Source organism: Chaetura pelagica, unplaced genomic scaffold, assembly GCF_000747805.2.
Source record: "Chaetura pelagica isolate M959 unplaced genomic scaffold, ChaPel_1.0 scaffold275, whole genome shotgun sequence".
Taxonomy (NCBI): Eukaryota; Metazoa; Chordata; class Aves; order Apodiformes; family Apodidae; genus Chaetura; species Chaetura pelagica.
Window position 1 is genome coordinate 6,949,377 of NW_009953486.1, and position 11,975 is coordinate 6,961,351.

Genomic DNA, 11,975 nt, shown 5'->3' on the forward strand with positions numbered 1-11,975 from the left:
GCGTCGCCCACCCGGGGGTGTTGCAGTCACGGTTCTGTGGAAGGCGCTTGGCTCTCACCGCGGGGAGGCCGAGCTTAATCCTGGTAGCCAAAAGGTCTTTGCCTTCCTCAGGCGGCACAGGGAGTGGAAAGGCCGGGCCGGTCTGTGCAGGGCTGTGTCCTGGGCCTCGGGGGTCGGGCCGGGGCAGCCCCGCCCGGGCTGCTCTGCCAGAAGGGGCTGCAGGGAAACCTGCTGGTGGGGAAGGGGTGCAGGGAGGAGGCAGCTTGCAGCAGCTTTCAGCGAGCTTAACTCCTGAAAATACTCACGGGCTTTGAGGGGTCGGGCTGAAAGTAAAATACTGGAGGAAGGAGATGTATGTGTCAGGGAGAGCCATGGGATTCCACTTGCTGTTCTCCCTGGAGTAAGCTCTTACCGTAACACTTAACTCACTTTGCTCTACCAAACAACCCCCCCAGTTACCATGCTAGCCCAGGTTTGCAAGAGGTTCAAACCAACAGCAAGGGGCTCCAGCCCTGAGGAGTCAGGAAGCAATGAGACTCTCATGTACCTTCTTTAAAAAACAGAATTTTATTGTTACAACTAAAAAGAGAACTGAAAACTGGTATGGGAAATTGAAAAACTGTACAATTTGACTATAACCTGTGAGGCCTTTGCAGCGGCTTACACAAAAGACAAGATACCTGAAAATGCATTATACCAAAACATTTAGCTTTTTTGGTTTTTTATTTTCTTACAAAAAGTTTATTTTATGGCAATCTGTAAAAAAGAAAGACCTGATGAGTAAATATTTGCTTAAGGCATATAGCAGAGCAGCTCACTAACTTTCTAACAAGTTTAACATGGATATTGTCCATTTTCCAAGAAGAGGTTAACCAATACACCCACTTTGAAAGGCTACTGTATATACACACCCAAACTACTACATACATATACAGGACATCAAAACAAAAATGGTTACAAGTTCAGTATTCTGAGCCTTATACACACCTCACTGGGCCTTACAGACACCTCCACAGCCTACCCCAGGAGAGCCCAAGTTCTGGATTTAGAACAGCTGAAAGAAATGGCCAAATACACAGGCAGAAGTGGGGATGCTCAAAACTTCTTCATCCTTTACAGCAGCTCTCTTTTGGATAATTTGCAAGAGAATTGTTCTGGATTCAAAGAAAGGATGCTTTGCTTTCCTTGAAAGACGAAAACTTCAACTATTCCCCGTTGGGAATAGCGTGTCACAGGTGGTTTTGGTTTGTTTCTTTTTATAATGGGCCACCACTTTGGGAGCCTGTACTTGTGCAGGTCAGAGGCCACTGCCGAGCTCTGGCGGCGGCACAGCAAGTCACACCCTGGCTATTGCTTGCCTCAGGTGGCCAGAGGTGAGGTGTGAATAGGGCTCCCTGAACTCTCTGGAATGTCTGTACTGAACTTACTCAGCTGAAATGAACCACGCCAAACACCCGGGTTACACAGAGAACGCAGCAATTCAGTAGGAAGTCATGCCAAGTACGAGGCGAGTACACGTCACCCGATGAACACCACGTCAGTCCAGCGCTGAGCGGAGATACTTCCAGCAGCACCCTCTGAACCACAGCCACTTAATGATCAGGTCATGCAAATGTAATTTGGGCACATCAGTAAGCACAAAGAGAAGTTCTTTCCCCTTTCAAGCACATGGTATTTAATCAGGACACTAGAAGACTTTACATGCATTTTAATACAAATGGGGTACAGATGTTGCATTACAACAATATTCTACCAGATGATGGAAAGAATAGTGGGGACAAAGCAATCACATACTGTTATCTTAAATACACAGATGAGCCATTATATATTACCATTTTTTCTATACTCATTTTTCATGTTTCCAATAATATAACTAAATAAGTGACTCATTACAACATTCCTCCTTTCAAGTACTGGTCTGACAAACAGTCTCACAGGTAAAGTATTGATTCCCAGTACTACCTGAGGATTTATTACTGTTCTTTTGAAAAGCCCTTGATGCAAGCTTAATAAAACACAAAATAGAAATAAATCCCCCCACCCCCCCACCTTGTTCACTAACTTAGTCACTGAAAGAAACGAGATACACCTACAGACAGCTTTGCAAAAATAAATATGGAGTGGAGAGAGACTTACATAAGATACTCCATAGCTATGTTTGCACTGAGAATGGTGGTTAAGTGCTATAAATCTAAAAAGCTTTTAAAAATAAAAATAACTGATTAGTAACACTGTTGCAAATCAGCTGTCATGGTTTAGTTTCAATCACTACAACTTTCAATAGTGAATTTACTCTTCTCCTCAGCACCATGACACAAGCAAAGAAATCTTTGCAGTTGTTCAGACTATTAATAATTTGATAATAACAAAAGGAACAGCATTGACTAAGGCTGTTTAGTGCAATGCCAATTTCCAGTCACAGTTCTACCAATGCACCCAAATCCTTATTTACAAGCACTTCATGTTATCCAAGCCCTGGGCCTGTGGTACAGGCCCTGATGGAGCAGGACAGTGGCAACACCACGTGCCACAGGACAAAACCACCCCTTCTCAGCTTACTCTAGTATAGCAACAACCCTGTCTGCAGAGGTGCAGGACTGAGCCTATTGCACCACTATGTCCTACAGTTACTGAAGAGCATTATCTTCAAGCCATTACTTTAAATCTTTGCTTTAAAAAAAGCAGAACACAAATACTTGCATCATAAGCCAATTGATACGTTCAGAGATAAACATGTCTTCTGTTGAACTTTTTATGTCTTAAGGAAGCTGCCACAGCATTAATTGCTCTGGATTTATTAAAATGCATTCCTGTTCACTGCCTGCAATATCTTTTAAGTGTGGTACCTCTCTGGCCCTTGCAGGACACACGGTATTTCTTATGGAGTAGATGTAGACTGAAACTCATTTTACATTCCAAATTATGAGGTTTAAGAACTGGTCCTTCTAAATGCCAACTGCACAGCTGCAAAATGCTGGTGGACGTGTTTTGGTTTAATTTCCCTTCCTGTTTCTCTCCCTCCCCTTGATCTCTCCTAACCCAGAATATAAAACTAAAAACAGCTTTACAAAGGATGGTGCAATGTAAATAGGCATATGTGCAAGTAGAGTGCAACAAAAGTCATGGAGGAGATACACTTACTTAAAAAAAAAAGGAAAAAAATAGCTTGGCATGTTGGGATACCCTGAGCAAATGCAGAAGCCTGTTTCTATAAACACATGTAAAACAATAAGCTCTTTAAGAACAGTTATGCCAAGATTAAATATATCAATACCACAGGCACTGCCCACAACTCAGTCTTTAATGATGATGCAAGTTAAGAAAACAAACCAAAAACCAACCACAAACACCTCTCCCCCAATGCCCTCCCCTTCCAAAAAGTTTACATTCTTCAGGTGTGTGGGTTTCTTTTTCTTTTTTTGGGAACTCATCAATAGAAGTCATGTATTTGGTTACAACACTTGGAGAATACAAGCAAGTTTCACTTATGCCTAGTTTTTCTGAAACAAAAAAGAAAAAACTGGCTTTTTAAAAAAAGGCTAAAAACAACAATGTGTTGTAATTCTATTATTTAGTTTAAAAAAAAAGAAAAAAAAAAAGGAAAACAGACTATTTGGCATTTTCTCTGCTTACTCCTGAATATTTTAAGGCCCTGAGATTAGAATATTATGTTCTTGGGACCACAGGGCTAGATAAAACCCTAGTGCATCAATTCTCTCTTGAAGCCCTAACCAAAGTTCTGGCCTGTCAACCTAAGATCTGCTTCCAGTGAGACAAGGCTCACATGCCTCAGCTTTCTTTCAGAGCTTGTTACAAACCCATCCAGTCGTTGGTGTTTTCTGCAGGGTCGATCTTGCTAGCATGTCCATCAATGAAAACACACCCTGTAACAGAGATAAGCTCCTGCTGTGAGGAAAGTGAACATGCATATATTCACTAGAAATGGCTTCCAAGTTGTCACCATGTTCTCATCATCCTCTTCTGAGTTTTCTGACTTCATCGACTCTTCTTTGTGGGACGAGACACGCAGACTTTCACCAACAGTTCTCCTCCGAATTTCAGTGTCTTGACTAGTGCTTAAGAACAAAGAAACAAGTACTCAGTACTAGATTATCGCTGAGGAGGGAAGCCACAGACTCCATAGAAGCCTGGCCCCACCCACTGAACATCACAGACAAGGCTGGAAATCTTGCTATCAGGAGCTCCAGCAGATGGCACACCAAAGCCTGTCACTCAGTATTTAAGTTCTGACTATTAAATTTCAGGTTTAGAACAGTGCTTGTAATGAAAACCTATGCTAGGGAGTATTTTCTGCCCTTTAAAGAATAAACTGTTTTAAATTCCCATCTACTCCCATTGCTTATCACAAATCTGCTACCTTGACTGATAAAAGTGAACTAGCATAAATGCAACCTAAATCCAGGCCAGGAGAACATTAAGGCTCTAAAACTCAAGCACCTGCCCAGAAAGTCAGAAAATGATGGAACTGTGTTTGCTCATGCAGCCGTGACTTAGAGGGGCTAAATGCATTGCAACAGCTTTTAATGATGGAAATGAAGATGTCTTCACCTTTACTATACTCTAAACATGGTTTTGTTTCTAGATACTAGAACCTTCATCCTGTTGGCAGTATATTGACACCCAAAGAGGCTTCTTAACTGAGCAGGAACTTCTGTATCTACTGTACATATTCTTCCAGTTCAAAGTAGAAAGGAGAGCAGCATTAAGCTGTGAGAATCTTTGGGGTAGTAACCAGCAGGGAGGTGCTTTGCAGGGGGATTTCCTAGACATCTGCTGACATTGTACATATAAAATAACTCAGGAATCTTCCATCCTAGACACTGGAATACGTGGGTGGGAAAATAGCTGTGCCATGGCTAGCATCTGGGGAGGACCTCATCTATCCATCACTGTTGATCCCCAGGCTTGTGTGTTCCTGACCCTCACAACTCCACCCTCAGTTCCTGTCTGCTCTGCCACTCTCTCCAGGACATTTTGGAGCTGCTCAGAGCTTGGGTGATGCCATGGGAGTTGCTGGGGGTGGGGGAAGGTGACAGGAGCTTTGCACATGCCTGAACATACTTCTGTAAATTTGTACAAGTTTTCTTTTATCATTAGTGTTTAATTAAAGCTGTCTAGTTTAGTTTTCAGTTGAGAAAGCTTCTCTCTTTATTCTCTCTCCTTTCCCTATCTATCCCTACCCGGGTGGGAGGGAGAGGGGATCAAGAGCATTGTTGTAATTGGTTTAATTGCTGATCCTGAGTCAAACTGTGACAATAAGTTAGGACTTCAGTAAGGTAAAAAGTAGAAGTCAGCCTCTGCCAGTTCTAGAGGATGACTCAACTCCAGTCTCAGAGACAAAGGGCTGTAATAAACTAATTGAGTTTCTGAGCTCTTTAGAGCTGGACATGTATTATGTTCAATTAAACTGCACTGTATAAAGCATTTCCAGGAAATAATTCTTTGCTGAGAAATTCTGATTTATACAGTAGCTATTGAGAAGACACAAGATGCCAACTTTAAATCCATACTTTTTGTTAGATGTAGAAAGCATTAAGTGGCATCTCACATCCCAAGCAAATATTCTGGTAACAGAACTGTAACACAGGGAAGAAAAAGGGAGGTGCTACCATGCCACACTCTTCTTACTTTAAGATGTCTTTTCTTTTTAGTAAAGATGTTTGGAATTTGGATATTTCACTTCCAGCATCTCCCCAATGAATTAAGAAAAATCCTGATCAAAAGATTTCACACTGAGCTGGAAAACACTTCTGTTTTATCTCCTTGCCTCCAGCAGAGTTTGGAGCAAGACAAGAGGCCTCATGCCTCAGCATCTCCACTATATGAAATTAGGAGGTTTATTTTTACAGAATCACAGAATGTTAGGGATTGGAGGGGATCTTGAAAGATCATCTAGTCCAACCCCCCTGCCAGAGCAGGATCCCCTAGAGTAGGTCACACAGGAACAGATCCAGGCAGGTTCTGAATGTCTCCAGAGGAGACTCCACAACCTCCCTGGGCAGCCTGTTGGGGGCTCTGTCACCCTCATAGTGAAAAAGGTTTTCCTCATGTCTGCGTGGAACCTCCTGTGCTCCAGCTTGCACCCACTGCCCCTTGTCCTGTCACTGGACATCAGTGAGAAGAGCCTGGCTCCATCTTCCTGACACCTGTCCTTTACATATTTGTAAACATTAATGAGATCGCCCCTCAGCCTCCTCTTCAAGCTAAAGAGACCCAGCTCCCTCAGCCTTTCCTCGGGAGATGTTCCACTCCCTTAATCATCTTTGTGGCTCTGTGCTGGACTCTTTTCAAGCAGTTATTTTGAAGAATGATTATTGGAAACGTCTCACTCATCTCCAGTTCCCAGAGTCACACCCTTCCCCACTGGTTCACATAAATAATATGTTATCTGCCAGCTCCATATGCTAAAAAGGCTCTAGTTATGAGGACAATACTAAAAATTGGTATTTTATTTCAGTATTTCTAAGGGGGGGGTGAAGATGTGTTGCTAGGAGACCATATAGTGGGGGACCATTAAACTTTTCCTTGATTGTCCATGGTGGGTGTACTGGGTTTTATTTATTTATTTATCTTAATATATCTTTTTTAATTATTTTTTTTTCTTTTCTGTGTGGTGTTCATTCGGTTTTTCTAATTAGAACTAGCTAGCAGGCAGGATGCCAGCAGCAGTGGGATTCATTTCCACGTGTTCCACACCACTGCCATAAATCGGGAGTGACCTCTAGTGGTACAGCAGGCAGGATCCTCGGCTTCCTCACTGCCACCTGTGCCACTGCTCCTCTACACAGCGTTTCTCTCCCTCCTTTCATCAAGTGTCTTAGAAGTGTGAAATTAATTGCAGCAAAGGGCAGCTAAAGCTAGTCAGCCTAGTTTTCAGCTAGTGAAAGAGCTCCTCTGTGACTTTACATACACTGTAAATCAGGACTAAGCCACCTCATTATGCTGTCACTTTTACTGTAGCAGGATCCTTTAAGAGGCCCTAGCTTATGTGTGAAGTTAAAAGAACATGAGTCTAAGACATTTGCTGTAAAGATTTTGAGTTGGAACTACTATTAGACTAACTTGTTCAAGGCCTACTCAGGACCTGTATGAAATGTCATTTATGAGCAGATGTCCTACAACTTTTCAACGCTGTACGGCAACTGGGACAGTTAAATGTAGGAAACTAAATGACTCACCTCTCTGTGATCAGTGGTACAGATGAATGAGCTCTGCCATCTGGAACCATCTCTTCCACAGTGCTGACTGAACACGTAACCTCTTCCTCTACTTGATGTTTAGGAAAGAATTCCGTGTGTTCATGCATCCTTCCATTGTGCATTTCTGAGGTTCGCTTTGGTGGTCTGGGAGGTGGTGGGGTATGTTCAGGTGGAGGGTCCAGATCTTCATTGGAGAGCTCTTTCCACTGTTCCTTCAGGAAGGAAAAGCCCTGTTAAGCTGTTGATTTGCATTGGGAAAAAAAAAGAAAAAAAAGAGACAAAACCTCCAAACCTACGGTACCTCCAGTACAACAGAAGCCATTTGCTATAAACATTTTAATCTACTTCCAGAAAACTGAAATAGCACAAATAGAGTCTGTGTTACTACAGTTCTGCTTACTTGCACTGAAGCATCTCCCATGATGAATTTTGCCCCTTCAATAACAGCTAGGTAGGAGAAACGAAGCTGGTCTGCTGTCTGTATGAGTCCCATTCTGTACTTCCTCATTTCCAGGAGAACCTGCTTAACATCCACAGAAGAAGGATCTTTCCGTTTGTCCATCTGAAGATAAAAATTTGAAACATGCTTTATGCTGAGATTCAATGGAATGACTCACTTTGTAGTATGGCCTTCAGAATACCCGCCACACTACAGAATTAAACTAATAAATCTGGTACTGGCAGCTATTTATCTGGCCTCTAAGAAGTCAGAGAAAGGAAAACACATTTTTCCCTTTTTTGTTTCTCTTGTTGTGAAAATATAACTAGGAAAAAATAAAAGGACATTTTAACATAGGCCTGACTTGTGTGTATCAGCTGCTCTCACGTGGTGACAGAGCAAAGCCAAGGAAACTCCAGTCAGGTGTGTCATGGTGACAGAGCAAAGCCAAGGAAACTCCAGTTTTATCATAAAGTCAGGATAATTTCCCTCTGCCTACGAGCAAGGTTGACTCTGTAAAAGGAAACATTAGATTTATTTTGCATTTTCAGGATAGGTTCCGCTATTACTTAGCAGGCATCTAGTGTTTTTGTTTTCTTAACCACAAGGACAAAGCCTTTCTTTGCAAATCACTCTAAAAACTACAGACTTTTATTCCCCAGACTTAAAATGGCCAGTTAAGAATGAGATCTGCCTTGGAATACACTTCCAAACCAGAATATGAGTAGGATGATGGGGAATAGCGTGCACCAGTACTTCACAGAACATACCATGGCTCTTTGTGAGCCAACAACAAACCATTCCTCAAAATAGCTCTACAGAAAGAGTATATCTTCTGGAATGTGCAGCTCTTACCAGTAGAAGACACGTATCCACTAAACAGAAAGTTCCCGATCTGCCGATTCCCGCGCTGCAATGCACCACAACCGGCCCGTGCTCGGGGTTCAGGGAGCCAGACTCTCTGACTTTGAACAGGAAATTGAGGAATGAAGCAGGTGACTCTGGGACACCAAAGTCAGGCCACGTAGTATAATGAAAGTGCAGAATCTCTCTAGTTTCCTGTGTCTGTAGAGAGAGTATTTAGGGCATCTGTTAGTTCATACCCACCAGTCAGAAGCAGCCAGAGCACCACTGCCTACAGCAATGTTCTCATCAGCAAATACAATTCCTCATTCATTTTCCTAGCAAAATACATATTTAGACATACAGCTTTAGATATTTTTACATTTAGGTCAAATTCAAATTTGTGCCTTTGGAAAATTTTTAGCTACTTCCTTTTAAAAGAACTGACTCACATGGAACGGAGGCATGTGCCTGCTCAGCTTTGTATGCTGCTGAGACCACACTGCATCTTTAGAACAGCTGGCTTAAATTCAAATGTCAAAAGTTCCACCAGTCTGAGGGAGCTTTTACAGTTGCACAGCTAAGAAACTACAAAATAATTATATCTTGTTGCAAAGGTCTCAATTTTGAGCAAAAGAAAGTGGATAAGAAAATGTACTTATGTATAACATGGGTTTTTTTCCAATACAGTTCAAATGCATGTATGGCCATGAGATAGTTGGCACTACTACCTTCTAATTTCTAACAATAAAAGATTATTTTAAGATTTCTTTAAGTACCTCAAGTTATAGATGCCCTTTGCACTTCCTGAACATAATGCGCTTGCACTATCACAGCTGTTCCTTAACAGGTTTGTTCCCAACCTGCAGACTTGTCTTCCAAGACAACCAAAACACTGGTGCTCACATTCTCCTAGAATGCTGAGCTACAACCCTTAAACATCTCTACAGCAGACCTTGTAGTTAATACACACCACAAACTACACCAACTAAATTCTTACTCAGCCACAATTTAGTCAAATTCCTATCTGCTGTCTCACATTTCCTGGCAGGATGAAGCATGAAAGATGCTAACAGACAAGCAAAGCAGTAACTGTGTCTTCCAGAAGTGAGCAGTACCAGGACAGAGGAGAACTCAGGCTAGCACATCACCACATACACACCCATCTCAGCACCACTGAGGACCTCAGACATCTTCAGTCACCTGCAGTCAGTGAAAGTTAATGGTGTTCTTCCTTAGCCAGTCTCCCCAAGGAGCTTTAGATTAGCCCTCACTGCTCCTAACACAGGGCAGTGCTGAGAGGTGGGAATCAGCATGTGTACTTTTATTTAGGTATTGCACAAAAGGAAAAAAAAAGAGAGTTATTTATCTTAAAACTAGTGGCCTGATCCATGTACCAAGGTCCACACAGCTCATTGCAGGACGAGGACTAAACAATTCCTGCTTTCTGATGAAGGCCATCAATACAAAACCTGGCAATTTAAGCCAAAGCCTAAAAACAAACCGTAGAACAAGACAAGCAAAAAGCTTCTGTGACAGGAAAAGCAATTATTTCAGCTGTAACACAAAAGCACTAGAACATCCACTAAGGGATTTTATAAGGGGTTCTCAGAAAGGTAGTCACTAACCTTCTCACTCAGTGTATAGCCAAGTGATGAAAAGGATTTGTAGTTTCCCCGGATAAGTTTCACAAATATTTAAGAGTTTCATTTACACAACACACAAAGTAGAGGCTGAAGAACAATCAATCTCATGCAGAACCACCAATGCCAGAATAAAATCTGCTACAATTCATGACCATCTTTTTCAAGACCTTATTGATGAGGAGGTGAATCTCACCTCAGAGAGGCTGAAGACTCTGACTGGTAATACTTTCTGACCTTACCGTAAGGTTTTCCAATTCTAGCTGTCGTACTGTGTAATATGATTTTATATCTTCAGATATCAATGTTAGTTTCAAGTTTGTATCTTCAAAAAACATTTCTTTCTCCTCCTTCTGTGGCCAGTACTGTGCACACTTTACCTAAAACCAAATAGGAGACATTTATATGTCACTGATGTCTGTGTAAAAGGCAAAGAATAAACATCCTTAAATACATTTCCTTATGAGACAGTTTCTTCATCTGCTTATATTATAAAGAGCACCAGTTCTAGTGTCAACAATATCAGTCTTCCTTTATGTTGCAGAACCACATCTTCACTGACTTTTTTCTGAGTCAGATTATTTTAACTCTGACTGAACTAATATAAATACCTAATGATTGAGGGTAGGTTTCTTTAGGTAGAGCTGTCTTCTACATGTAAGCTAAAGAGTGAGAAGTTATGGAATCCAATCAAAATCACCAAAACCACTATTTATTCTAGTTTGTGTCAGAACAAACAAACAAAAGTCTGCTGAAATCTGAATTTTAGCCTACTCTGCATTTTATTTATAATCCTCATGTCAAACATTTACATTTCAAAAGAAGAGTGAGATCTTAACAAGAAAGAACATACTGTGAAAAAGTGTTACGAATTCTATGAATAAACTGCATATAGAGAATTACAACATTGCTAATTTGTAAGTGTAACATCAGATGAGATTTTTGGTTATTACATTCCCTCACCACAGAAATAAAAATAGCAGTGAGATAATTTTGATTTTTACATGACACAGTTTAAAAGTAAAGTGCCAAACAAAAAAACCCCTACATTCAGCAAATGTTCCCATTACATCCTTCTGGCAGAATTTCAATTTTCTCAGTAAAGTTTCCCAGACAGCTCAGTTTTGCAAGGACTGCTACATGCTTAAATGAGTCAACCAAATAGAGAAGCAGCACATTTTGCAGCGTGCAGGAGAAAAGTGAAACTAAAGAAACTCATGAGCAACATGACTAGAGTCAGCAACCATGTTTCTGACAGTCAAACCTAAGAATATTGTGAGTGGGAGAACTGTCCTGCTACTGCTGCCACTGAGCACTGCTCCTCTGAACTGGGATTATGAACAGCACTTGCCCACACCTCAACATGCAAGAATGGATTGTTTGACGTGGCTAATGCCTCTTATTCAAGGGCAAATAATAAGGCTTTGAAGTTGTGGTGGAAGAACAATAAGAAAAGAACAGCATTATCAAGACTAAGATGATTTCTGACAGCATTTTAATAAATACAAAAACCCTCTGGTATTGTGTTGATAGGTTACTAACACTAGTTTTGCTCAGACTAATTCTAGTTTTTATTCAAAATACATCTTCTAGTTTATTGGGGTGTACAGTGCAGTTACAATTCTCTCCACTTTTTTTTTTTAAATTGATGTTCAAGAGAGAGCAACTGGCTTTGTGTCTCATTTCTCCACCAAATGTGTCTGCAAATAATATTTTGTTGTGCTCAGCCGTAGGTCACCCACTGCTGTTTGCTGAGAAGTGTAAGCAGCCTGCCCTAAGGGATCACAGTAATTCATTTTGTCTAAAACCATTGGCAGTGCAGAGAAGTAG

General features: G+C 41.2%; 1 protein-coding gene across 1 annotated transcript in view; it reads right to left on the minus strand.

Moving 5' to 3' along the window:
- Nucleotides 1–3,367: 3,367 nt before the first annotated feature.
- The window catches only part of PTPN1 (protein tyrosine phosphatase, non-receptor type 1), a 13,987-nt gene continuing 5,379 nt past the window's right edge, over nt 3,368–11,975 (minus strand). Inside the window, exons 4-8 of the mRNA XM_009998662.1 lie at nt 10,388–10,525; nt 8,515–8,724; nt 7,621–7,782; nt 7,200–7,432; nt 3,368–4,076 (exon numbers count right to left, since the gene is read on the minus strand). Of these exons, the coding sequence (XP_009996964.1) occupies nt 3,869–4,076; nt 7,200–7,432; nt 7,621–7,782; nt 8,515–8,724; nt 10,388–10,525 (951 nt within the window). The 3' untranslated portion in view covers nt 3,368–3,868. The remainder of the gene's footprint in view (nt 4,077–7,199; nt 7,433–7,620; nt 7,783–8,514; nt 8,725–10,387; nt 10,526–11,975) is intronic.